This window comes from Pteropus vampyrus, unplaced genomic scaffold, assembly GCF_000151845.1.
Source record: "Pteropus vampyrus isolate Shadow unplaced genomic scaffold, Pvam_2.0 Scaffold4, whole genome shotgun sequence".
NCBI classification, from domain to species: Eukaryota; Metazoa; Chordata; class Mammalia; order Chiroptera; family Pteropodidae; genus Pteropus; species Pteropus vampyrus.
In genome coordinates this window covers 15,571,290-15,597,720 of record NW_011888785.1, presented here as the reverse complement: position 1 = coordinate 15,597,720, position 26,431 = coordinate 15,571,290, and the positions used below count along the sequence as shown (strand labels likewise).

Here is a 26,431-nt window from a genome sequence, read left to right as displayed (position 1 = left end):
TTGTGAAAATAGTTATTTCCTGAACATGATTTACTTCATACAACCCACTAGAATGCCGTTAGGAGCTAGCATTCAGTGGGACAAAAACACTGTTATGTTGCAGGCCACACAGCTGCTCTGTTTTACTGGCTTTGTGCTTTATTTATTATAACAATGGACAATAAAGGTCATAAGAATATGTGAGAGTCTCTGAGCTAAAAATAACGTTGATGCTGAAGGCAGGAGAAAGGCCACTACTTTTAAACAAAAATTAGACATTTGTACGTGGTGCTTAGGGTTTATAAAAATGCCCTTTGTAAGCAGTGTTACTTCCCCAGCTTGACCTTGTTGGCCACGCCTGTTCTCCACCACTTATCTCAGAATTTTCTGCACTGACACCCTAATCAAACCATCTTCCACCAAGTGGGTTTAGAACGAGAGTAGAGTCTGATCAGTTCATTGCTGCCCTTGTTTCCCTTTGCTATATGGAATTGAAAACCACTGCTTTACAGTCCAGCAGTAGTTGCTGTACTGTTGTTGACACAGACTTAAGTAGGTAGGCACTTGGGATTCCTTATGGCAAGACAGCCCCACTCCTCCACTGCTAGGCTCCATCAAAGAGCTGCTCCTAGTCTCAGCTCTTCCAGTTCACACACAGCCACTTCCCAGGGATCAGTCAACCCAAACCTTTGTCTCCCGTCCCTCTCAAGGGATTTATATCTGGGGGGTGGATAACTTTTCCTTTTAAACTTTAAACTCAAAGAGTCTGATTTCTCCCCTGTATTCAACATTAAAAGTAACCCCTTAACCTACCCTTCTAAGAATATCTGTATATAATCAGGGCCTTGATTGGATGGGCCACTTTCAATGATTCCAAAGTGATTTTTGGACATCTCTTTCAATAAAGAAAACATAGGGCTTCCCTGAGCACATAGAGCTAGAAAACAAAACAACCTTGAATACTGACACTCTTGCAGGAGAAAATAGTTTTTTAATTGTACATCTAGAACTCTTTCCAGTCTTTAACTCTCTCCACTGGGCAGGAAAAGCTTATAGAATATAAAGTATAAAATTTAGAATGTTTAAAAATCGTGGCATTCTTTAAGGTTGCAAATCTCAAATAGAGTAAATGGAGTTTATGATGATGAAGAGTGTAAGGTCAGTGTGGGAACAGAAGGTAGAGAAGCTTGCCAAGTACAAAGTGGCAACATCATGAAGGGTTTTATATTCTTTGCTAAAGCAATTTGACTTTATTTTGTAGTCAGTAGTAGTCAGTGAGGAGCAACTAAAAGATTTACACAGATTTGTATTTTAAAGGGGTCACTGTTCAAGCTGTATTGTGGGAGTTGGGAGCAGGGAGAAGAAGCTGGGGAAATAGGTTGCTTTTCTATGTTTTAATTGTCTAGGCAAGAGGTGTGGAAGACCCTAGCTAAAGCAATAAGAATTGGAAATGGAGAAGAAACAAGTATTAAAAAGGTAGAATCAATGGGATGTGGCAGGTGAGGGAAAGAGAAAGGTACCTGAGATCATACTCTTCCTGGATTGACTCTGGGTAGATAATCATCTCATTTACCAGAGCAGGAGCTAGAGAAAAAAAGAGCAGGTTTCGGGACAGTGCTAAGTTTAGTTTTAGACATGTCACACTGGATTCATTTTTAGCTTCGCTGAAATAATCATGGATAAAAAAGATGATGTTTCAATATAATTTTCATATTTTTTACTGTGATGAAGACTTTCTGTCAATTATGTTTGCAACTGGCCTAATATTGTCTGAAGTAATCATTCTATAATTTTATTTGATAGTATAGTTATTTTAAACAGGAGAATAACATAATGCTTTTTTTTTTTAACTTTGGTGTTTTTCTTCCTCACTTTATTTAGACACAACTTTACGGAGAAATCTCCTTTAAATCAGATCTCATAAATAGAGCTTCAAATACAACTCCTTGTCCTATAATCATACTATTCAGAATGAAGCAGTTTAAAAACTTTACCATAGAGTCTAATGGGAAAATAAATACATGATTAAAATTGAGAGACAACCTGCAAAGAAAACTTTGAGATTTTTTTCCCCTCACCGTTGTACACTAAATCATTTATTTTTGTGTTTGTGCTTAATATCCCACAGTTGTGGGAGTTAGTGAAGCTTATGAAGATGCTGCAAATTGTCTCTGGTTGTTAACTAACTCCAAGCCTTGTGCTAACTGTAAGTCTCCAATACAGAAGAATGAGGGATGCAATCACATGCAGTGTGCTAAGGTAAGAAGTTAAAGAGGATTTTGAGGGTTTTGCAGTTGGAATCTTAATTTGAATGTTAATTAATCCAAAGAAGAAATATTCTAAGCATAAAAATCTTTTTGGGTTTCAGATGGATTCTAGGAGACTGCATTCTGCATTCTTTGTTGAATAAAATAAGTATTAATTCATATTACTAAATTTTACACTAATAGTGAATGTTAAAAATAAGAGTGATGATTCAGTGGTATTTGGCCAGAAGATTAGAACTGCCTGAATCCTTCCCTGCAAGTTACCTCCCCCAGTGAAGATCCTGAGAGAGTTTTGTGTATATATAAATAATATTAAAAGAAAGAGTACTGTCTTATGTAGATCTCTTGCTAAGCTGGTTTTAGAGCACATAGCTTAGACTCAAGGCCCAGGCCAGGCACCAGGCAACCCCGCTAAGTCCAAATCTTAATCTTGGTGTCTATATATAGGTGTCAGTATAATAAAAGATACCCAGAGCAGTGGGCAGACTTTAGGTCTGCTGGCGAAACTATCAATTAAATAAGTAATTCATTACTATATTAAAAATGAAAATGCCAGTCAAGATCTACTTGGCTGATAAATAATTAATATAAATAATTACTATTAGAAGGCTACCCTCCTGACTTAGTTGCATAGAAGGACATTACCATATTTAAAGCAAATATTCTGGAATTAGGTTAATATTTTATTAATACGTGCCTACATTTATGAACATTTTTTTTAGGAGTTAGAGAAGGCTTCTTTAACTGAATATAATTTGCAAAGAAGAGTTAAAAGGCCTTCCAACTTTTTGCTTACAAATAAAATTATTTTTTTATGTTATTATTAGTTTCAAGTATACAATACATTGATTAGACATTTATATAGTTTTTAAAACATTTTTATTTTAAAATTATAATGATTTTGATTTGTTTTCACTGGAAGTAACATGTATATAAAAATAATTATTTAAAATTATTGAGAGGACAGTGTAATTTTTGTAATTTAGGATGTGAAAGAAACCCAAATAGTTAAGATTACAATAAAATATATCAATGTCTTCTAAGTATTGCTTGATTTTTAACCTTGAAACTAACGATCCTTATTATTATGACTTTAAAAATAATGGCAGTTACAAGATGATTTTAACAATAAAATTAACATACATGAATTGGCTTAGACAATAATAATAATTTCCTAAGAGGCAAGAAGAAAAACTGAGTACAGCATTCTGAGCAAAATGCTTGAAAGTGCTTATTCAGCTGATTAAGCCAAAATTATTTCATTTGTGGTCTTATCTCCAACATCCATATAAGTTTTTTCTTAGAAAATCTGACATAGACTATATAGATGTGTAAAGAAATACAGGTCGACCATAAAAATCAGCCATTGGGGCTACTAATAGCACCCACCAATAGTAAGTACTTGATAAATATGTATTTAGTGAGTGAACATTTTCATACATTAACCAGACTAGTGACATAACGTAATTTATCTTTTTTTTTTTCAGGCGAGGCAACCCTTGGTTGACCTCACAGATTATAAGGACCTTGTCAGTTTACAATCCCTTATTTTTTTATTTTTTATGCCTATAGCACCTGGTCTTCTAGGTGGTCTCCCATCCAAGTACTAACCAGGCCCGACCCTGCTTAGCTTTTAAGATCAGATGGGCTCGGGTATGTCCAGGGTAGCATTGCTGTAGACCATAATTTATCTTAAATGAATTTTGCTCAAGCTTCTGTTGCAATTAAAAGAAACATTTACTTACATACTATGTTAGTGTAGTATTCTTTAACATACTATCTGATGTATTTACATAGAACAAAAAACTGACAAGTAATTCTTTTTTACTTTTTTCTTTTACTTTTTTTTAAATTTTACTTATACAGTTTAAGTATACTTGGCATACAATATTAGTTTTAGATGGACAAGATAGTGATTCAACATTTATATACTTTACAGTGTGATCACCACACTAAGTCTAGTAATCATCTGTCACTGTGCAAACATATCACAATATTATTGACTATATTTCCTTGACAAATAATTTTTATGACACAGAAGAAGACATCTAGAAAGAAATGAACTTGCTACAGAAAAATTTTATACTTTAAGAGGTTTTTTTAAAATGTGACAGTGTAACAACAGGTTATATGTAATTGAATTCATGCTCTCACACAGTGACTAAATCAAAATATACTTTTATTAATGCCTCAATGTTGATTATGATTCAGAAGATAGTTTTACTTTCTGGGATCAAATTGTTAAACATTTTTTTTTATTGACAAATTTGGCCTTATAAAATAAGTTCATTTATTTTAAAAACACTTGTTATTCATTACCCTTTATATAATTTTCATGAGACTCTAAATGTTGCATTCTTACACTTTTAAATTACTTAGTAATTTTCTTCATCTGACTGTATAAAACTATGTGCTGCAACTAAAAAATAAAAATTATTCAAATTCTATATTTTCTTATCATAGAATGTAAAATTTGGCTTTTGTAAAACATTTTGCCACTAATTTTGAGTGATCAGTAAGGTTATACCGAAGGATACTTGTATCAAATCAGGAACAGAGTTGCTTATACCAGGCAACAAAAGAACTGTGGAAACCTTGAAACATATCCACAATTTATTATATAAGTAACATGTTTGTGAGGAGACAGATGAGTACAGAGACTTTAATTCAGCTCTCTGTTTATTATGTGTCATATAGAGAAAAAATTAGTAAAGATATAGAAGACGTAACATGATCACTAGGTTTATCTGATTGCTATGTGTATATTCAGACTTCGTATCCTGAAAATATGGTCTGTGCATACATCTTTTCAAGTACCTCAAAAATTGACCATTGATCATCAAAGAAAATCTCAATAGTATTCCAGAAAATAGAAAATAATTTAAGTAACATTGTCTAGTCAAAATGGAATAAAAATAGAAATTAACAAAAAAGTTACAAAAGGCCTTTTCATTTAGAAAATAAAAAAGGAAGTTAAAGAATTTCTAGGAAACTCAGATAATGAAAATACTATTTTATCAGAACCAAAGGCTATAACTAAAGCAATGCTCAGAAATGTACTTAGCCTTTTTCACTTTAAACAATACAAAATAAGGAATGAGTTAAGGATATGAGTTAAAAAATCATGAAAACAAAATAAACTTGAAGAAAACCAGGAGGAAAGATTTAAAAAGATAAAATTGGTGAATAAAAAATTGAAAATACAACCAGTAAATAAATCCAAAAAAGTGGTCTTCTGAATTAAAAATAGATAAACCACTAAACTTACATAAGAAAAAGACATAAGAAATAAGGGAAATAATAAACAAAGCAATCTAAAATAAGAGATAACTTTGCTCAACTCTTGCAGATAAATTTGAACTTGGGTTTGAAATGGATTGATTTTCAAAGAAAATATAATTTATTAAAACTGACCCTAGGAGAGATATCCAAACAAACCTATTTCCATAGAAAAAAGGGTGTTTCAGTGATCTTCACCCTTTAAAGCAATAGATCCTAGCAGTTTCACAGTAGACTTTTATCAAACTTTACAAGAACAGGCAATTCCAATGTCATTTAAACTGTTTCTGGGAGTTAAAAAAAAAAAAAGAAAAAGAAACTTTCAGATTATTATTATACAGTGAGTAGAACCTTGATTGATACCAGCCTTGACAAGATTATTAAAATTAAAAGAAAACTGTAGATCAGTCTTCCTTATAACAATGCATAAGTTCTGTTAAGATAGTAGAAGGGGAAAACCTCACACATATTAGCAAACATAATTCAGCAGAGTACATTAAAAGAGTAATTGACTGTCAATTATATATCAATTAAAATTTTTTAATAAATACATGAATTGGCTTAGACAATAATAATAATTTCCTAAGAGGCAAGAAGAAAAACTGAGTACAGCATTCTGAGCAAAATGCTTGAAAGTGCTTATTCAGCTGATTAAGCCAAAATTATTTCATTTGTGGTCTTATCTCCAACATCCATATAAGTTTTTTCTTAGAAAATCTGACATAGACTATATAGATGTGTAAAGAAATACAGGTCGACCATAAAAATCAGCCATTGGGGCTACTAATAGCACTCACCAATAGTAAGTACTTGATAAATATGTATTTAGTGAGTGAACATTTTCATACATTAACCAGACTAGTGACATAACGTAATTTATCTTTTTTTCAGGCGAGGCAACCCTTGGTTGACCTCACAGATTATAAGGACCTTGTCAGTTTACAATCCCTTATTTTTTTATTTTTTATGCCTATAGCACCTGGTCTTCTAGGTGGTCTCCCATCCAAGTACTAACCAGGCCCGACCCTGCTTAGCTTTCAAGATCAGATGGGCTCGGGTATGTCCAGGGTAGCATTGCTGTAGACCATAATTTATCTTAAATGAATTTTGCTCAAGCTTCTGTTGCAATTAAAAGAAACATTTACTTACATACTATGTTAGCGTAGTATTCTTTAACATACTATCTGATGTATTTACATAGAACAAAAAACTGACAAGTAATTCTTTTTTACTTTTTTCTTTTACTTTTTTTTAAATTTTACTTATACAGTTTAAGTATACTTGGCATACAATATTAGTTTTAGATGGACAAGATAGTGATTCAACATTTATATACTTTACAGTGTGATCACCACACTAAGTCTAGTAATCATCTGTCACTGTGCAAACATATCACAATATTATTGACTATATTTCCTTGACAAATAATTTTTATGACACAGAAGAAGACATCTAGAAAGAAATGAACTTGCTACAGAAAAATTTTATACTTTAAGAGGTTTTTTTAAAATGTGACAGTGTAACAACAGGTTATATGTAATTGAATTCATGCTCTCACACAGTGACTAAATCAAAATATACTTTTATTAATGCCTCAATGTTGATTATGATTCAGAAGATAGTTTTACTTTCTGGGATCAAACATTTTTTTTTATTGACAAATTTGGCCTTATAAAATAAGTTCATTTATTTTAAAAACACTTGTTATTCATTACCCTTTATATAATTTTCATGAGACTTTAAATGTTGCATTCTTACACTTTTAAATTACTTAGTAATTTTCTTCATCTGACTGTATAAAACTATGTGCTGCAACTAAAAAATAAAAATTATTCAAATTCTATATTTTCTTATCATAGAATGTAAAATTTGGCTTTTGTAAAACATTTTGCCACTAATTTTGAGTGATCAGTAAGGTTATACCGAAGGATACTTGTATCAAATCAGGAACAGAGTTGCTTATACCAGGCAACAAAAGAACTGTGGAAACCTTGAAACATATCCACAATTTATTATATAAGTAACATGTTTGTGAGGAGACAGATGAGTACAGAGACTTTAATTCAGCTCTCTGTTTATTATGTGTCATATAGAGAAAAAATTAGTAAAGATATAGAAGACGTAACATGATCACTAGGTTTATCTGATTGCTATGTGTATATTCAGACTTCGTATCCTGAAAATATGGTCTGTGCATACATCTTTTCAAGTACCTCAAAAATTGACCATTGATCATCAAAGAAAATCTCAATAGTATTCCAGAAAATAGAAAATAATTTAAGTAACATTGTCTAGTCAAAATGGAATAAAAATAGAAATTAACAAAAAAGTTACAAAAGGCCTTTTCATTTAGAAAATAAAAAAGGAAGTTAAAGAATTTCTAGGAAACTCAGATAATGAAAATACTATTTTATCAGAACCAAAGGCTATAACTAAAGCAATGCTCAGAAATGTACTTAGCCTTTTTCACTTTAAACAATACAAAATAAGGAATGAGTTAAGGATATGAGTTAAAAAATCATGAAAACAAAATAAACTTGAAGAAAACCAGGAGGAAAGATTTAAAAAGATAAAATTGGTGAATAAAAAATTGAAAATACAACCAGTAAATAAATCCAAAAAAGTGGTCTTCTGAATTAAAAATAGATAAACCACTAAACTTACATAAGAAAAAGACATAAGAAATAAGGGAAATAATAAACAAAGCAATCTAAAATAAGAGATAACTTTGCTCAACTCTTGCAGATAAATTTGAACTTGGGTTTGAAATGGATTGATTTTCAAAGAAAATATAATTTATTAAAACTGACCCTAGGAGAGATATCCAAACAAACCTATTTCCATAGAAAAAAGGGTGTTTCAGTGATCTTCACCCTTTAAAGCAATAGATCCTAGCAGTTTCACAGTAGACTTTTATCAAACTTTACAAGAACAGGCAATTCCAATGTCATTTAAACTGTTTCTGGGAGTTAAAAAAAAAAAAAGAAAAAGAAACTTTCAGATTATTATTATACAGTGAGTAGAACCTTGATTGATACCAGCCTTGACAAGATTATTAAAATTAAAAGAAAACTGTAGATCAGTCTTCCTTATAACAATGCATAAGTTCTGTTAAGATAGTAGAAGGGGAAAACCTCACACATATTAGCAAACATAATTCAGCAGAGTACATTAAAAGAGTAATTGACTGTCAATTATATATCAATTAAAATTTTTTAATAAAAAGTAATTAACCATGTAGGATTTATTCCAGGAATACAAGAATAGTTTGATATTTAAAAAGCTATTACTGTACCTCATCTTACTAGTAGATCCTTGGAGAAAAGTCTCATAATTCCTGTAGATGCTAAAAAGTCATTTGACAAAAAAATCAACAACTATTCTTTATAAGACACTCAAAAAAATAGGAATAGATGAAATCTTCCCTAGCATGATAAAAAGAAATCTATGTCAGTCCAAAAGTTAGCATGATATTTAGTGGGGGAAACTAGAGGTACTCTCACTAAAATCAAGAATGAGATAAGGATGCTCTCCATCACAGATACATTGGACTGGAGATACCAGTCAATATAATTGAACAATAGAAAGAAATTGGAGATGTACAAATTAGAAACAAGATGATAAAATTATCATTTTTTGCAGACAGCATGATCGCATACCTAGAAAACCCACAGAATCAACTGAAAAACTACTACAAACAACAAAAGTTCAATTATCTAGCAGATTACAAAATACGTAGAAAGTACTAGCCTTCATGTGTACCAACAACATCCAGCTAGAATATATTCTAAAAGAGACCTTATTTATCTAGAAAGACACTTAGGTAATTTACAAGACTTATATGAAGAAAATTTTAAGACCCCTATCTATAGGACACAAAATATGACAAATGGAGAGATAACAAACTTCTTGGGTAGAAAGATTCCAACAAAAATACCAACAGGTTTTGTTTCTGCATCTAGATAAACTAACTCAAAAGTTTATATGGAAGAACAGAGCAGGAATAGCTAGGAAAATTCCAAAAAAGAACAGTGAGGAGGAACTAGCCTTTTATAATAACTTTTATTATGAAAGTTAAGTAATTAAAACAGCTTGATGCTGACAAATGAATCTACAGATCAATTAAACAGAATAGAAAGAAAGCCCAGAAAATAGACACAGATACATGGGAATTTAGTACATATTGTAAAGGAGGCATCTCCAACCAATAGATAAACCTGGACTGTTCACTAAATGGTATTGAGATGACTGAAGAGCTGTGTGGAAAATATGAAGGTGAATTCATACTGTATATGGTATACCCAGATAAAATCTGAACAGCTCAAAGTTTCAAAATTAAAAAAAAAAAAACAAAACAAAACATAAAAATACCAGAAGAAAACATAGATTTAGAATGGGAAGATCTTTCTGGCTCAAAATCCATAAGCATCGGGGCGAGTGGGGGGGAGGGAGGGTGGCATTTTCATACTGGAATGCTCATTTTTTGGCATTGTTTGTTAATTATGGTAATTAAAGTGAAAATTGCTAAAAAAAAATGAGAAAATTTTACATCAGTTCTGAGAGACCTTTTAAATTTGTTCTCAGTTTCAAAACCATTTGTCAGTGTCACAGACATTTCAGAGACTGGTGGAGCCTTATAGACCAAAATAAGATCACCATGCACTTGAAAAATGAAACATTTGTCAGTACCCGTTTTTATTATTTGGAAAGAATATCCTATTGATATTTTTAAAGATTCCTTGAGATTACTTCATAATATTATGACTTACATCTTAATTTATGTAAGCGACAATTTTAAACTACCCCCACATCTTTCCATAGTGCAGATAAGGTCTCCAGAGATAACGTGAAAAAGGTTTATCTGTAAGATTTGTTCCTGGTCACACAGGCTAGATTGTTTAATCTCTACAAATTAGACTAGAAATCAGAAAATAATTTGCATATTAACATGGAGCGATGTTTGCATGTATGTTTTCTTTTGAAGTGCAAGTATGACTTTTGCTGGATTTGCCTAGAAGAATGGAAAAAGCATAGTTCTTCCACAGGTGGTTATTATAGATGTACTCGCTATGAAGTCATTCAGCATGTGGAGGAGCAATCCAAGGAAATGACTGTAGAGGTAAAGAGAACTGTTTGGCTAAGCCGCTTAATACCATTAGAAGTATTTTGCATTTCTTCTTTTCCTATCTTCATTGTAATGAGGCATTAAATTGAATACACTTTAGAGTAGCCTTTAATTTAAACAAATAGTTCTATAAACTCAAGAGCTTTTTTTCCCTCCTTTTTAAATAACAAGTATCTTATAATAAGTATCTTAATCTAAGGTATTTTGTTATAGCAACCACGCAGACTAAGATGCTTATTATATGCTATCACATTAATACTATATTGTTGGTATTATGTTTAAATTATTTTTAAGTTATTATAGAGGCAGCCCGGGATATATAAGACTTATCTTCACGAACAAAAATTTCTCGCAGTTCTGCAGACTAGGAAGTCCATGATCAAGATTCCTGCCATACAGATATTGGTGGTAACTCTCTTTCTGGCTTGCAGATGGCTGTCTTTTTGCTCTGTCCTTACATGCTGGAGAGAGCGAACTCTGGCGTCTCTTCTTCTATTTATAAAGTCACTAGCTCTATGGAATTAGTGTCCCACCCTAATAACCTTTATCACCTCACAGGCCTTCTCCAGATACAGTCACATTGGAGGTCACACTGGAATTTGAGGGGGACACAATTCAATCTATAGCAACAAGCAATTTAATAAAACATTGAAGATCTGATAAACATAGGCTTGAGAAGCCTTACACTTTTGCCTTACACTCTGGGATTGTGGATTCAGTTTATCACAGAGAATTCAAAAGTTGGACTTCGTTCTGGGAACCTTTAAAATGTGTTGGTTATTATTTTCTCTCAATAGAATAGTCAAAAAGTCTGTCTGCATTACTGCCTATTAGTAATAAAATTAAATGACAAAAAAACTATTAATAGCTAGTACTTTCATATATAAAAATCATTTATGAGTTTTTGTTTCCTAGGCTGAGAAGAAACACAAACGGTTTCAGGAACTTGACAGGTTTATGCACTATTACACAAGATTTAAAAATCATGAGCATAGCTATCAGGTATGTCCTACATCATTTCAAATACACTGAATTGCACTGTCGTGGATAAATAAAGAGAATGATATAAATTATTTATTTGTTTCTTTAGTTAGAACAACGCCTTCTTAAAACAGCCAAAGAAAAGATGGAGCAATTGAGTAGAGCTCTCAAAGAAAGTAAGTTGTGAGTGGTATGTGCAATCATTAATATAAATATATACTTCCATGCTAAATCAGTCATTTCATTAATAGGAAGTTAAGTCCCTTAAAGGAATACATTATCTGTTCTCCTTCTGCTACTGTTTGGAGTTTTCTGAAGCCCAGAGTACAGCTGAGCATTTTGAGGCCTCTGTGATTAAATTTTCCACCCGACTTACTGTGTCTCCTCCTCTTAATGCAGCCTGTGCTATTAGTAAACACTCATTACAGTTTTGATTACTCTGTGCCACCGCTGATGCTCTAGGATGTTGGAAAAAGAGGTCATCCCTGACCTCGTCAAAAGAGCAAGATTTGCATGCCACCCAATTCTTATGTTACTGAATTCCCAAAGATTCTTTAGAAAATTTAGCAGAGTGCCTAATGGAATGGAAGTCAAAAACAGTTTTGGGAGAACTCATCTCATTGGTAAGTAATGGACATTGGAGTTAAAAAGCAAAGACATGAGAGAGGGCTAACTATGTGGATCATAAAGAGAAATTTGAAAATTCCTTAAAATGGATTGAGTTGCATCATTAGAATATAATATCACGATGGCCACAACAGAGTACAGGTTCTGACATGTTTGTTTTAAAATCACAACTTTAAAATAATCAGTTTATATATAAAAGGGGTTAAGCCTAAAAATACAATCAGTTGTAATTGTGTTGCTCCAGTTTACAAAAGTAATGAATAATAACACCCTTTTCATGACAATTATTCCCTAATTAAGGCAGTAACTATAGTTAAATAAATTAGAATGGGAGAAAAAATGTCAGTAGCAGCTTAGTCTCCTTATAATAGTTCTTAGACTTTCGTAATTATGTAACTATCTCACACCAATGTCAAATTCTTGAAGTCTTGTCCTTCGTGAAAATTGAAAAGAAAAAACCCTCCCTGGTTCCACAGTTCCTCAGCAGGGGTTTTCTTCTGTCGCATCACTGATGTATCCCTGATGCTTAGAACAGTGCCTAACAGTAAACATGCAATACATATTTGTAGCTGTGAATTACTGTTGCTGTTCTACCTTCTGGAGATTCTAGACAATATAGGAAGATATGAAAAAGAAGTAAAATCTTATATCTATAAGGATTGGAAAGGAAGAAACAAAACTACACAATTCTCACACTTATAATGAGGAAGGTGGGGGTGTTTTCCTTTTTTTACATCTTAGTTCAGATACTTATGCTAGAGAGGTATTTTGGGATGGTCTGTATATCTGTGTGTATGTACACATGTAATTTTCTGTGGGCATGCAGAATAATCTATTTTCAAAAGTACTTATGAATTTAGATTCTACTGCTTAATTCCTATTTATTTGCAGTTAAGGAAAAATCTAAAATGGTATAATGATATTTTGGAAGGAACAGTCTCAGATATTAAGGCAGTTTCTTCCCTCCTCACTCTTCCTCCCTTTCTCTCTATCTGAAGATTTTTATTTACTAGCATCAGTTATTCATTTATTCCCCAGAATGCTGTATCTTTTTCCTTAGAATTTTTTTTTTTTGCATAATTATAATTAGGTTTTGTTTGTTTGCTTTGTTTTGTTTTTTAGCAGGTAGTTTAGCAAGGCATTTGTTCTAATTCTTAACCAGCAAAGTTCTACTAGGGATAACCTAAATAACTTAGTAAAGCATGGGACGTTTAAGTTGACCTAGGCTAGATTCGTTTGTCAACAGGGTCAAAACAGAATCCCAGGTCAGTGTGTGCATTTTTCAGGATTGCCATCAGTGCTCCTGGGCTCATGCAGTGTGTGCTTCATTTATAAATGTGTACAAGTCACACATGAGTGTTTTATGTAGGTTCAGTATAGTTCAAATAAATACTCTCTTCAAACAGTTTCTTCATAGGGATCCTCGTTCTTTTTTTTTAATTGTGTAATTAATTTTATAATGGCATATTTGCAAAATAATTTTTCACTGTGCCTGATCATAGCTGAAGGAGGCTGTCCAGATACCACTTTCATTGAAGATGCAGTTCACGTGCTCTTAAAAACTCGACGTATTCTCAAGTGTTCTTACCCCTACGGATTTTTCTTAGAACCTAAAAGCACAAAGAAAGAAATTTTTGAACTCATGCAAGTAAGATCCTTTTAAAATTAAATTTAAATAACAGTTGTTATGAAAAACAGATTTTCTTTTTTCAACCACTTAAGTTTATCTTATTTGGGTATGATTAGTAAACAATTTTGTTTTCATTTTTAGAATGGTTTTTAAATAAAGGAAAAAGTTACCAGTAATAAACTGAAATTTTCTTTATGTTTAAGTGTGTTACTCTGCATATCTGAATGAGTACTGAGCTACGCAAACATTTCCTACCACATGTATATTTTTCTTTGAAACTAGTTGAGGTTCCAATCTGGCCTAATTCCGATTATGTAATTAGGAGTTTTATCTTCAGAGATGAAACAAACCACATTACATACTAGATGGAAAAGTTACTATTTACCAGTTTATTTTAAAAGTACAGCTGAAGAAGTTACAGTATTTAAAAAACAAAAACACCTAAGCCAACTGACATCTCTGTAGCCAGATCAACTTCATTGTATGTTTCTTTTTTTCGAAGCCATCAAACTTTCTCCTCTTACTACAGTTTTCATGCCATCCCTTTGAACTATATATATCTTACATTTATTTCAATGTTCAATATTCATATTCTCCATGAAGTTTTTTAGACCTAACCCCAGATTACAGGTGTCTTCCCTTGCCTCAGATTCCGTCAGCATGGCGTCTATACTACATGTCATGCATTTGCATGTACAATGCCTTGAAATTTATTGGTTTTTTTTTTCACATAGATAAATTATAAAACCCATATAGATAGCTGATATACTCAGTACTACTTTGTAATCTGTACCAACTACATTGCTAAGTGCCTATTGGATGAGTGCTATTTTCTTGTAATGTGCAAAATAGAAACATGTTAAATATGAAGTTATTTCAAAATTTAGATTAATTTCTGACTTCAAAGAGTTAGATTTAACTGAGAAACCAGATAGACACTGGATTTGCTCCTGAGTAATCCACCAGCTTATGATTTTTTTTTCTCTTCTTACCATAGACAGACCTAGAAATGGTCACTGAAGACCTTGCCCAAAAAGTCAATAGGCCTTACCTTCGCACACCCCGCCACAAGATCATCAAGGCAGCATGCCTTGTACAACAGAAGAGGCAAGAATTCCTGGCATCTGTGGCTCGGGGAGTTGCTCCTGCAGACTCACCAGAAGCTCCAAGGCGCAGGTAAAAAGGATGCACACTGTGGAAATCATCCTAGTTCTAGCCACAAATGCCAACAGGTTTATATTTTGTCCAAGTAGAGTTCATATTCCTGGAAGTTACTTATAAGAGTATGTTACCCTCTTTTTTGGTGATTTTTTTCCCAGTTTTAGTTCTTTTTTTTCTTGTTATTTTTGGTTATCATTGTGTAGTTTCTTGAACTAAATTAAGCTAGGTTAATTTCACAATTCAGTGAACTCATAATTCAAAGAATATTCTAAATTGCCATTTCAAATAGGCAATATATGTAGTGATATGATAGCCCTAAAGATCTTATGTTATAGAATTTGGAAGCCTTGCCAACTTGTTATGGTCATATTTGTATTTTGCAATAAGAGGTTAGAAACGAAGAGGTGAAGAAATTAGAAATCTGTTATTAGTAAAGTTATATAAGTGGTCCATATTTATCCATTAAAGAACAATTGAGTTTTGGTTGTTTTATTTCGGATACTTATACTACTAATGCCATTATAAACTGAAGTGTATTTTGTATTTATAATAATTACAAACATTAGAAATTCCTTTGACCTTTTTTTATATAAATATAACATAAAACTAGAAGCAATCATAAAATACTGTTACATCATTGTAGCATTGTGATTTTTATTTGCCTACCATTATACACAAACATAAATTTGAAAGATATAATGAAAGTATTGTTGTAATTATATTCTGTAGTTGATCTACTTTCATTAACCCATTTCCCGTTTAGAAAAAATAAAGTGCAGCTGGCTGCCAGAATTAATTTAATCTTATATAAACACGCTCTTTGAGGCTGAAGCAAATCTGACTGGTTTTCAATGTGAAAATAAAATATAAAAACTGTTCTTAGAGTTATTTCTAAACAGAACTTGTCTCTAATCCTAATGTAACAGAAATATATACATAAATCGGATTCATCAAATGAATCTTCAGTAACAACTGTTAGAGAACGATGTTAACATCACGCATAGGAATGCTGCGTTTTCTAGGATCTGACATTTTCAGCGATTGAGAATTACTATATTTTATAAATGGAAATACCATTCCTAAAAACAGAATGCTATAAATAGAATGATGTCATTTGTTTCCGAAGACTATCGATATACTAGAACGAAAATATAACAAAAGCGAGACATTTCATGGCAAACTTTGGGGATAAGGTTAGGGCTGCAATCCGCGAGCCATCTGAGGCTGAACGATGCAGCCACAAGTGCCACTGGCAAGGATTCTCAGGGCAAACAGGAAATGGGTTAAGCCAGTTCCAAGCAGAGGAATTAAAAGTAATGTTCAAAGAGCAAGGGTCTGATTGCTTGTACTTTGTAGTACTGATAATAAATCAAATGGTATGTCTAATTTCTTTGTAGCTTTGCTGGTGGAACATGGGATTGGGAATATTTAGGATTTGCATCACCTGAGGTAAATTGTTTTTCCGGGGATTTTGTTTTCTTTTGTTTTGTTTCATTAATTATATTTTTCCTTAGTACAGTCCTGCTTGCATTTGCACCCTCATCTATTGTAAATCCTACTCAGATTGTCAGCAAAGTTTCTCTTTTATAATAAAAATGCCACAGCAGAGCCTACATTTAGTTATTTATGGTATTGGATTATGATCACATTATTAAATGCATCTCCCCTTTTAGAATTTTTAATTACTGAACAGTCAGAATTAAGGCCAATTTATAGCATATATTTTTGGAATATATCTTTAAATTGGTTAATAGAGATACAAATTTTATTTATTAGAACTGTTTTTCCAAGTTGTTGCAACAACCTGAGAAATCGATTTATAATTAGTTGCTAAGATGGAAACTTGACAATAATGTTCATGCAGAAAAATGCTTTGCTTACTTTCTGCTTTTTAAGATTTTCACACTCATGTCTTTTCTTTGTTGTTATATACCATTTTAAAATACAGAAGTTCTAAAGTACCCTGCAAATAGTAGTTGCTGTAAATAAAAATAAGATAGAGTGAAAATTTTAATCACATTGCTATTTTCTGAGATTTAAATTGCCACTGTCACTGTCGAATCTGATTTTAAATGGTTTTAGCAGTTCTCTCTGCTTCTTTCTTCCTTGCTCTTTATAAAACAGTATACCATCTGATGCTTATGTTGTAATAACCTTTTAACTTAATTCTTAGAAGGGACGGGACAAACAGTGTATTTATAGCCCATTTGTTATCTGTAACTGAAAGACAGTTAAATTATTATCCAGAAATGACTGTGGCTTATTTAAATCAGATACTTTCTCTTTTCAGCTGCTGAGGATACTTGCAATCACCTTGTGGCCTTTTGTATTGGTAGATATATCCAAGAAATTATTGACTTGAGAAAACAATTTATGTTTAGAGCTCTGATATGGGAATTCTTAATTCACTTGAATTCCAAAAATTATTTTTTAATATATTAATGATTGAAGAAATTTTCTAATAAAAGGAAAGTAAACAAACTTCAATTATCAAAAAATAAATTAATAAAGATTTCATAATTTCAAGGTAGAAACACAGTTTAGCAAAAATAAAACCTTTACCAGTGTATTCAGTCATGTGTGCATCGTCTTGTAGCTTCTGGCTCTGACAGTATCTTTAGGAATCATGAAATATTTGTCCTTGACTGTTGAGGGCCTTCTGATACGACTGACACGGATTCATTTCATAAAAGATAGGAAGGCTTGCCATCTCACATGTGAATATTTATAAATAAAATTAGTGAGCTCTTGTTCTCTAATTCTAGAGATTGAGAATTATGACAGTATAAATAAGATTTCCTTTTTATGAGTTAAATTTACTTTTTATGAGTTAATCAATTTTGCGAGGATTATTTAACTCACTTTCACTTTTCTCTTAAGTCTTTGGCATATCAAAATACCAAGCTTTTATGTAAACCGTATTGCAAGTCTAAAGAATTACCACACAGTGTGAAACTTTAAAATTCTGCATGTGTGTGACTGTCAAGTAACTGCCAAAATTTTTTCTTTAAAAGTTAGCTTTTTGCCTTTATATAGACTCTGAAAAAAAAATAATGTTGCCAAACTCCAATAGACTTTTAGGTTGAATTTATATTTTTTCAGTAGAGTTAATTTCATCTTATTCTTTTTAAATCAAACTTAATGAGTCACTGACAAGCCTAAGTATTTTTGTGCCACTTTGAAGGCAGTGGAGTCCAGATGAAAGAGCAAATCTTGAAATATGAGTGACACCTGAATTCCAGGTCTAGCTCTGTAACTTAATAGACTGTAGGCTGTGTTCTTCCTTAATTTCTCACATTTAAAATGTGGTTGGTGATACCACATTTCTAGAAGGATTAAAGCATCTCATTAAGTCACTGACAGCACTGGTGATCAGTAAATGGTATTATTTAAAACAAAAAAATCTCCTGGCAGCTTTCCCCCCCTATAAATCCTAAAACTTCTCAATCTTCTCTGTAGCCGTATCACTCTCCAAGCGTTTGGAGTATCCCGACTAAAGCCTTTTCATATGCTTACTTGAAGATCTTAGGAATCCTTGGAAATTTTCAGATAAGTTTAATTTTATGAGAACAATTCTTTTAAGCCTATTGCATCGTGAGAGACTGCTATTTGAGTTTTCTATCAGAATAATTATAAACATAACATTTCTTTTATAGTTGTTTTTAAACTACTTAGTTTTCTTAAATTGGAAATTGTGTATTCTATGGTCAGTAATAGTTTCTTTAACTCAGAATAACTTTGTACCGTCATCAAGTATACAAAGCAAATAAATTCTCCCTAAATATAAGTCTTGAACTGAGGTAAACACTTCATGTCATCTTTGTCTGAGAAATGTGGTGGTCCTCAGTGGTCTAGTGAGCCATGATGACATATAACAGTCATCCAGTTTTGGATCCTAGGCCTCCAGGAAAAGAGGAAATGATACCCCATCTCAGCAGGAAATTTTAAAGCACCTAAGTAATCCCTCCAGGCACCTGTAGTACCTTTTATTCATTTGTTCCTAACCTGTTAAGATACTTCCTGCCTCTTATTAGAGTCCAGTTGCTTACATGGATGAAGGAATTTAAATAAATTTAACCAGAGGGGTATGATGTGTTCAGTTTTATTTGTGATGTAAAACTTGTCTTCATTTATTCTAGTACTATCACAATATAAACATATTGGGTATCTAAGGTAGCTGAAATAACCATAAACCTGAGTATCTTATTGTTTATCACTGAAAGATTATATAATGATTCTCAAAATAAGCCTTCTGAATCTGGTCATGCACACTGACCTTTCTTCTAGTCTCTTGTGTCACTAAAATCTGGAAAAGTACTCAGGTAATAGCAGGTAGTCCCAGGTTCTTCCTCTGGTAATAACAATCCCACTTTAAACTGTTACCACAAATGTAAAATAAATTCAGAGACATCTGCCCAAATTTGTGTTCTTCCCATATGTTAAATAGAAAACACTTCTCCCTACCCGTGTTGTAGATAACCCCACATATTAACTAATATAGGAAGGAAGCCAATTAATATTTTAAAGCTAACCTCTACTTTTAATCTAGTCATTTGATTTGTATGGTATGTAATAGTCCCAAGAATACAATATCTAACAATCTGACAAGTGCTTAATGGTGTGTGCTTTTCTTTCTTCCTTTTTTCTTTCTGTCTGTTGCATATATCACAGTCAATTTTTAAACCAGACCTCCAGGAAGAACCTAACTTATTTAATTAATAAAGTCATTACAGTATAGTTATATACAGGCATATGAAATAAGGCTCAATTGTGATCTAGGATTGGAGCTTGCAAGTATTCCCAATTTATCCAGGCAATTATAGTAACCACTTAAATTTTTTTTTTTCATTTTACTTTTTCTGATTTCTTGGCATGGCAAAAGCTGAAGTTTCTTTTTCTAAAGCCAAGTGATTTTATAATATGTATAAAATCACATTTTTTTCCTGGAAAAAAAAGTGTGTTGTTTATTTTATTTGCATTTTTAAAAATTGCATGCTCTCCTGTATTTTATAACCTTTGGTTTATGCAGGAATATGCTGAATTTCAGTATCGGAGGAGACACAGACAGCAGCGCCGCCGGGGAGACGTGCACAGTTTGCTCAGCAACCCGCCGGACCCTGACGAGCCCAGCGAAAGCACTTTAGGTAAGCTCTTGGGTTGGGTATGTTTTAATCCCGTAGTTCTCTTGAATTTATTCTTAAAACTGATGAATCTAAATGGTCGTGAAAGACTTTGTGATTTAGATGTACAATCAGTAATATGTAGCTGTTACTAATGTCACAGGATACAGAGAACCTATGGCAGTAGAATCAGAGACCTAGGTCTATGACCCCATCTCTGCTGAGTATCAGGGTGACACCTTAGTTGAGTCACTTAACCTCTCCACGCTGCAGTCTCCTCACTCTAAAGCAACATTAATAGTGCCATTTTGAGACTTATTGCGAGCACTGAATGAGATAATGCATGTAAAATCCTTAGGCACAAGCAGCATCTAGTGACCACTCAATAAATTGTAGCTATTGATTACTGTTACTGTGTTCATAGAATGTTTTTCTCCTAACCTCAGTTCTGTAAGCATTCTTTAAAAGAGAAAATTTCAGGTGTTATAAATGACTTTAATGATCAACCTTTAAATGTTAAATTGTAATGGAAAATATTGAAACTATAATGTTAGCAGGTTATCTTTAATCAGGATCAACAGGCGTAAAAATTTGCTCTTTAGGCTATTATAATTCCCAAATTCTGTAGTTTTAAGAACTCTGAAAACTAAAACACCTCTATTTATTGTTACTTAAGAAAAAAAAAAGAGGAATGGATAGTAGCATTTGCATTTCTGAATAGAACCATATGTAGTGCAAGCAAAAATGCAAAGAACAATCACGAAATTGAAGTAAATAGTATGAGATATGTATTGTTGCTTACGGTGAGACAAATAAGGATGAAGAATCTCTAGAAAATTAAGTGAACGTGTGAACACGGGTTTTCACCCTCGTGTCAAAGAGAAATTGCTTGTTTAAATAAAAAGATGTATAAAGTCTTGATGACCAATGTCCCTGATGCCACTTGCTTCGAACAGATACCCCAGAAGGTGGCAGCGGCCGCAGGCCTGGCACGTCCGTGGTAAGTTCCGCGTCTGTGAGCGTGCTGTACAGCTCCTCCCTGCGCGACCACACCTCTGCCGGTCGCTCTGAGAACCAAGACTCTCTCCAGGTAGCCTTCCTGGGCAGCCTGCTGCCCCTGCTTTTGCTCTTTCTCTGTTCAGCCTGGTTTTCATTTTCACTTTTGTTGCTTTCCTTTTTTTTCCTTCCATTCTAAAAATCTTTGTTTCAGAGGTATACTACAGCAGAAGGGTTCTATATTTCAGAGTTATCTTAAGGAATTTCTTTTTCCCTAAAACACAGACGGAGAAAATTAAAATAATATTTGAGTAGGTGAAATAATTTTGTAGAAATAGAGGTAATATTAATTATCTGTTAAGTAAAAGAACAGTAGTAAACCTCATTGGGTTAAATCATTTTCCTTTTAAATTTTAAAGTGATTTTATTTTCTTTTGCCCTCAGGCTCTGAGTTCCTTAGATGAAGATGATCCCAATATACTTCTCGCAATACAGTTATCACTGCAAGAATCTGGGCTGGCCATGGATGAGGAAAATAGAGACTTCCTCAGTAATGAAGCATCCTTAGGAGCAATAGGCACTTCTTTACCTTCCAGGCTGGACTCTGTCCCCAGGAACACAGATAGCCCTCAGGCAGCATTAAGCAGCACTGAGCTGTTGGAACTTGGCGACAGCCTCTTGAGACTAGGAGCAGAAAGTGACCCCTTTTCAAGTGACACCCCGAGTTCACACCCTCTCAGTGAGGCAAGAAGTGAATTCTATCCCTCATCCAGTGACCTTGACTCAGCTGGCCAGGACTCCAACGCCAGTGACAATCTTCTTGGCAATATCATGGCTTGGTTTCACGACATGAACCCTCAGAGTATTGCCCTGATTCCTCCAGCAGCTGCAGAAATCGGTTCAGATTCCCAGCTCCCCTGTGTCAGAGATGCGTCAGAAGATGTCAGGGATGTCAGGGATGTGGGACCAGCACCGCCAGAAGAAGATTCAGTGTTTGAAGATGCTGTGGTCAGTGAATGTAGAGGAACCCAAAGAGAAGAAGAAAATTCTTTGGAAGAGAATATTCTGGCTGAGGAGGAAGTGCCTCAGGCTGGTGAAAGTGGTAATGAGGCAGCCACCCAGGAGGATGCTTCAGATGCTTCAAATCAAACACCTCAGACCTCAAGCGACTGGCTTGAACAAGTACATTTAGTGTGAGCTGCACACTTCAGGATTCCAAATGAATCACAGGTACAGATGGTGGAGTGTGCTTTACAGAAACTTGAGCCGCTTAATTCCAACTCAATTCTAAACCACTGACGTTGGGATTGAATACGAAGGTGTCCCCTTGAATGGTAGCTTCATTTCTGAGTTTAACCTTACAGGGAATTTCCTTTGTATTTAACTGAATAGCTTTTTCCATTTTTGCTGACGAAAAGAAGAGTGGGAGAGAAAGAGAAACAAATGGAATAAGTAGGTTAGATTCCACAGTCTAAGAAAATGCAGTCCTGTTTAGCCTAAGGTCAGCAATACTTAAATTGAACATTTAAATTAAAAGCTTACTCCCTAATCCTCGGGTGGTTTTCCTCTTTAAAAAAAAAAAAAAGTTTTCATCATTTTAGAAGTTATTTTGGACAGATCAAGGAACGTTTAGTTCCTCAGTCTCCTTGTGCTCTTCCATAGCTTCTTCTGCCTTTTTGTCCAAGCCGTGTGAATTGAGGCATCCAAGCCTTCTCTTTAGTGCTGCATCGACCGCAGTGTAATTAGTTTTCATTTTCACATGAATCGAAAATTTCTTTTCATGTCTACTTACAGTCCACTTGTGCCAAACGCTGACTAAGAAAGTGTTCAGGTGTGCGGTGCCCAGGCTCCAGGGCAGTTTCAGCCCTCTCAAGAGCGAAAGGTGCCACTTGGTAGCAATGAAATTCCAGAGTTTAATGGGCTTTTGTTGCCATGGAGACTGCATTTAAATAAATGTAGCCTGTAGCTTAAGTTAACTAAACCTAATGCTGCTGTTAAAAACAGTTTATTTTAATATTAAAATACAGTTGATTAGCAACAGCGGTGCTGTATTTTAAGAGACACTTTATTGGAAGTGCAATCATAGTTCTTTGTTTTCACAATTTTACAGTGCATTCTAATTACTAATGGGTGCAATTACTTTTAATGGTAAGTGTTTTATAAAATAGAAAAAGAGTTTTCATGAGTTATAGTAAATCCCACAATTATTAAAAAATTCAATAAAACATCCTGCGCAACATGTTACCGTGCCTTTGCCTAACCTAAATGGATAGTTGCCAGTTAAATAAGTGAGTAATTCAAATTTCAATGTCTCTTCTGAAGTAACTATGCTATGAATTGCAAAGACCTCCATAAAACCACCCATGGCCTTGCCTTTACAGTAAATATAACAACTAAATGTTTAATCAGTTTGTTTGCCTAAATAGCAAATGCTGATATGTGTTTGTTCTATTGCACAATACTCATTTGCTGTGTGATTACTGTTTAGTGTTGAAAAAAATCAACTTCCTAGTTATCAGTGTCTTACTGTGAAGAAAATACTGGTCTCAGTTGTAATTAAGATAAAATGGTACAGTGTGTAATTAAAACTAGAGTAAACTGTTGGAATGGCTGTTTTACTTACATATTATCAAAACTAGCATAACATAAGCAAAATTGATATGCAACACTCCATTTAATGTTTTGCCAGATTCTTACCAGAAACCTACCTACAGATACCACAGTTTCAGTACCGAGTTTATACAGGCAAGTCCTGGGCTGGGCAAAAGGTTATATTAGTATTGATATCCAGTGAGTTTATAATTACGGTTTTTTTGATTACTTTTTCCCCCCCAAACCTGCTTTTCAAATATTCTTGTATTTTGAATTCATATATATTAGAGTATTTAATATTCCCTGGGTTCCCCTAGGATAAAAAGCTGTATGGGAATTGTTCCTATGCTAAGGATATCGAAAGTCCACGTTAGTTTTTATTTCCCCAATTATCAGAAACGTTGATATAAATCCCTATTAAAATTGGTAGGGGAAAATATTAACTTTATCTGCAGTGTATTACTGTACATTAAACTGAAATAGTCCATTAAAGGATTTTTTTTTTACAAATTTATTTTGGATGAAAAATACCAACACCAATCAGTTTTTAGACCAAGTTGTAAGTTTTCAATAAAAACTCTTTGTATCACATATTGAGGCGTCTTGCAAAGCTGCAATAAGGCGAGAAAGCGCTGCGTGGAGATAGTGGCGAAGCTGGTGTTCATGGTGAGCTCTGGTTCCTTGCACCTCGTGCAGTACCCTTTGTTTTTGTGGTGTTCTCTCCTGAGCATGAAAAACGATCATTATCCAATTTGTATTTCCTTGGTACATATTTTAAAAACAACACAGTCATTGACTTTACAATTCAGAGATGAAGTTTGGCAAATCCTATTTTGTAAACAGGTTAATTTTATAATGTAAAAAAAAAGTTACTCTAACCTTGACTTGTTATTTGCACTTTCATAGTCTATACTTGATACATTCCCACTTTATATACAGTAGGATTCTACAAACGTGTAGATGTTTGGCCAAATGAATGCTGTTAATAATATGTAAAATTCTTTGATTAAACATTTATTACTTAAACTACTTCACTTTTGTCTCGTTACATTATAGACTTTGTTTTAACCAAGTCAAGAAGCTGATTTCCTTCAAATTAAATTCCCTCAAACATGTGTTTCTTACATGTAATGAATTAGTGCCTAATATTTTTTACACTGGCCTACTTACTGAGCATTTTGTACCCCCAAAATAAACCCAAAGCACTGTATGACAATGTGTTAAAACATCGTGACTTCAATCTCATTTTATTTTTATCACGGTAGCTTTCAGGAGAAGAGTGATATGATTTTTCCTTGAAATCTCTAATAGAAACACATAGGAAAAGATAGAATTTTAAGATATTTTGTGAAGTTGCTTAGGATAGGAAAATATTTTTATGCAGTAGGAATAGAAACACCTGCTTCTCCATCATTTTATTATTCTGTCCCTCTTGAGTTACCAAAACAGCCCTTGACATCTACACTTTCTTGCAGTTCCCAGGCCACCATCTGGTGCTTCATCGGGTCTCCGAGTGGTAACCACTCAAAGTTGTGTCATTTTATTTGTGCCTTTCATTGTGTGCATCTGAACTTAACCACTAGCATCCACATGCTGAGTTACTCTTTAATGTTCTTGATTAGCGCAGCCACTGTTCTCACTTTCTATCTCCTTTTTGTCGCTTACCTGTTATGAATTAAAATCTGAGGCTTGCTGAAGTTTGATTGTAATTTAAAAACAGTGTATTGCTGCAAGAGTAAAATCTTGGAATCTAAATATTACACGATAATGCAAATCTGGGGTTTTTCTTTTAAGACTGAAATAAAAACTCCACAGGAAAAAAATGTTCACGTGCTCAGCTCTTGGGCTCAGTGGTAGTTTTATCTTAGCACTGCCTGTAGGCATAATTACTAGGGCTTCTCCTTAGCCACAGTGTATTACTGCCTTGTCAGTTGTTAGCACTTTCTCCCTAGAATAGTAGAATTCTTTCTAGAAAGATAATTCTTTCTAGACTATTACATTTAGAAAATGGTAATCATCATACTTAAAGATGGACCAGAAAAGTTTCTCTTAGTTTTCTGTTCCAATTAGGGCCGACGGCTGGCTGACAAACTGAGTGGTAGCCATATTTTTAAAGGAATTTTTCGTCTTCATTCTTTAAAACTGTAATTTGAAAATATTCTTCATCAGGCTATATATCTTCTGTTAGCCAGCTGTTGCACAGGGGCCTAACCTCCATGAGGCAGCAGTTTACAGACAGGCTGAGAGAGACATTCATGAAAGAGCAAATAAAACACAATTATAGAAAAGGATAATTATTGGACAAGACAGTCCAGTTCTCTTGTACCTACACATCTCACTTGTGTGTGCCAAGACTGCAAGGCCTGACCACAGTTTTGCCTGGGCCATTTCTCAGGATTTATGTAGCTAGTGACCTTGAGTACAAGCTGTAAAGGCATTGGATTCCCAGCACTCAAGAGTTCCACGACTGCAACACCATCCCACTGCATGTTTGGCATTCATCAGGGCCCATAGTGCTGCTCCTGTGGAACTGGGGACAAGGGGACCTTACACAAATTGCTGATATTCATTCTGCGTGCTGTGCTGTAAGTGATAAAGTCCTTTGCCTTTGACCCAGGAGTCTTGTTACTTCTGTCTGCTTCCATGAAACTGACAGGCTAACTTACTGCTTTAT

At 33.7% G+C, this 26,431-nt stretch overlaps 1 protein-coding gene and 2 pseudogenes across 6 annotated transcripts in view; 1 reads left to right on the top strand and 2 right to left on the bottom strand.

Annotated features, from left to right (window-relative positions):
• The window catches only part of ANKIB1 (ankyrin repeat and IBR domain containing 1), a 113,539-nt gene extending 88,748 nt beyond the window's left edge, over positions 1-24,791 (top strand). For 2 of the 6 annotated variants that reach the window (XM_011363755.2, XM_011363745.2), the window contains 10 exons: positions 2,108-2,238; positions 10,510-10,644; positions 11,566-11,652; positions 11,741-11,807; positions 13,761-13,906; positions 14,886-15,064; positions 16,447-16,498; positions 20,079-20,193; positions 21,126-21,259; positions 21,610-22,362. In XM_011363755.2, the coding sequence (XP_011362057.1) occupies positions 2,108-2,238; positions 10,510-10,644; positions 11,566-11,652; positions 11,741-11,807; positions 13,761-13,906; positions 14,886-15,064; positions 16,447-16,498; positions 20,079-20,193; positions 21,126-21,259; positions 21,610-22,362 (1,799 nt within the window). Of the gene's footprint in view, positions 1-2,107; positions 2,239-10,509; positions 10,645-11,565; positions 11,653-11,740; positions 11,808-13,760; positions 13,907-14,885; positions 15,065-16,446; positions 16,499-20,078; positions 20,194-21,125; positions 21,260-21,609 lie in introns of all 6 variants that reach the window. The other 4 variants (XM_011363737.2, XM_023533251.1, XM_011363772.2 and 1 more) reach the window with 4 other exon arrangements.
• LOC111742989 lies at positions 3,810-3,927 on the bottom strand (annotated as a pseudogene).
• LOC111743404 lies at positions 6,493-6,610 on the bottom strand (annotated as a pseudogene).
• Positions 24,792-26,431: the final 1,640 nt, after the last annotated feature.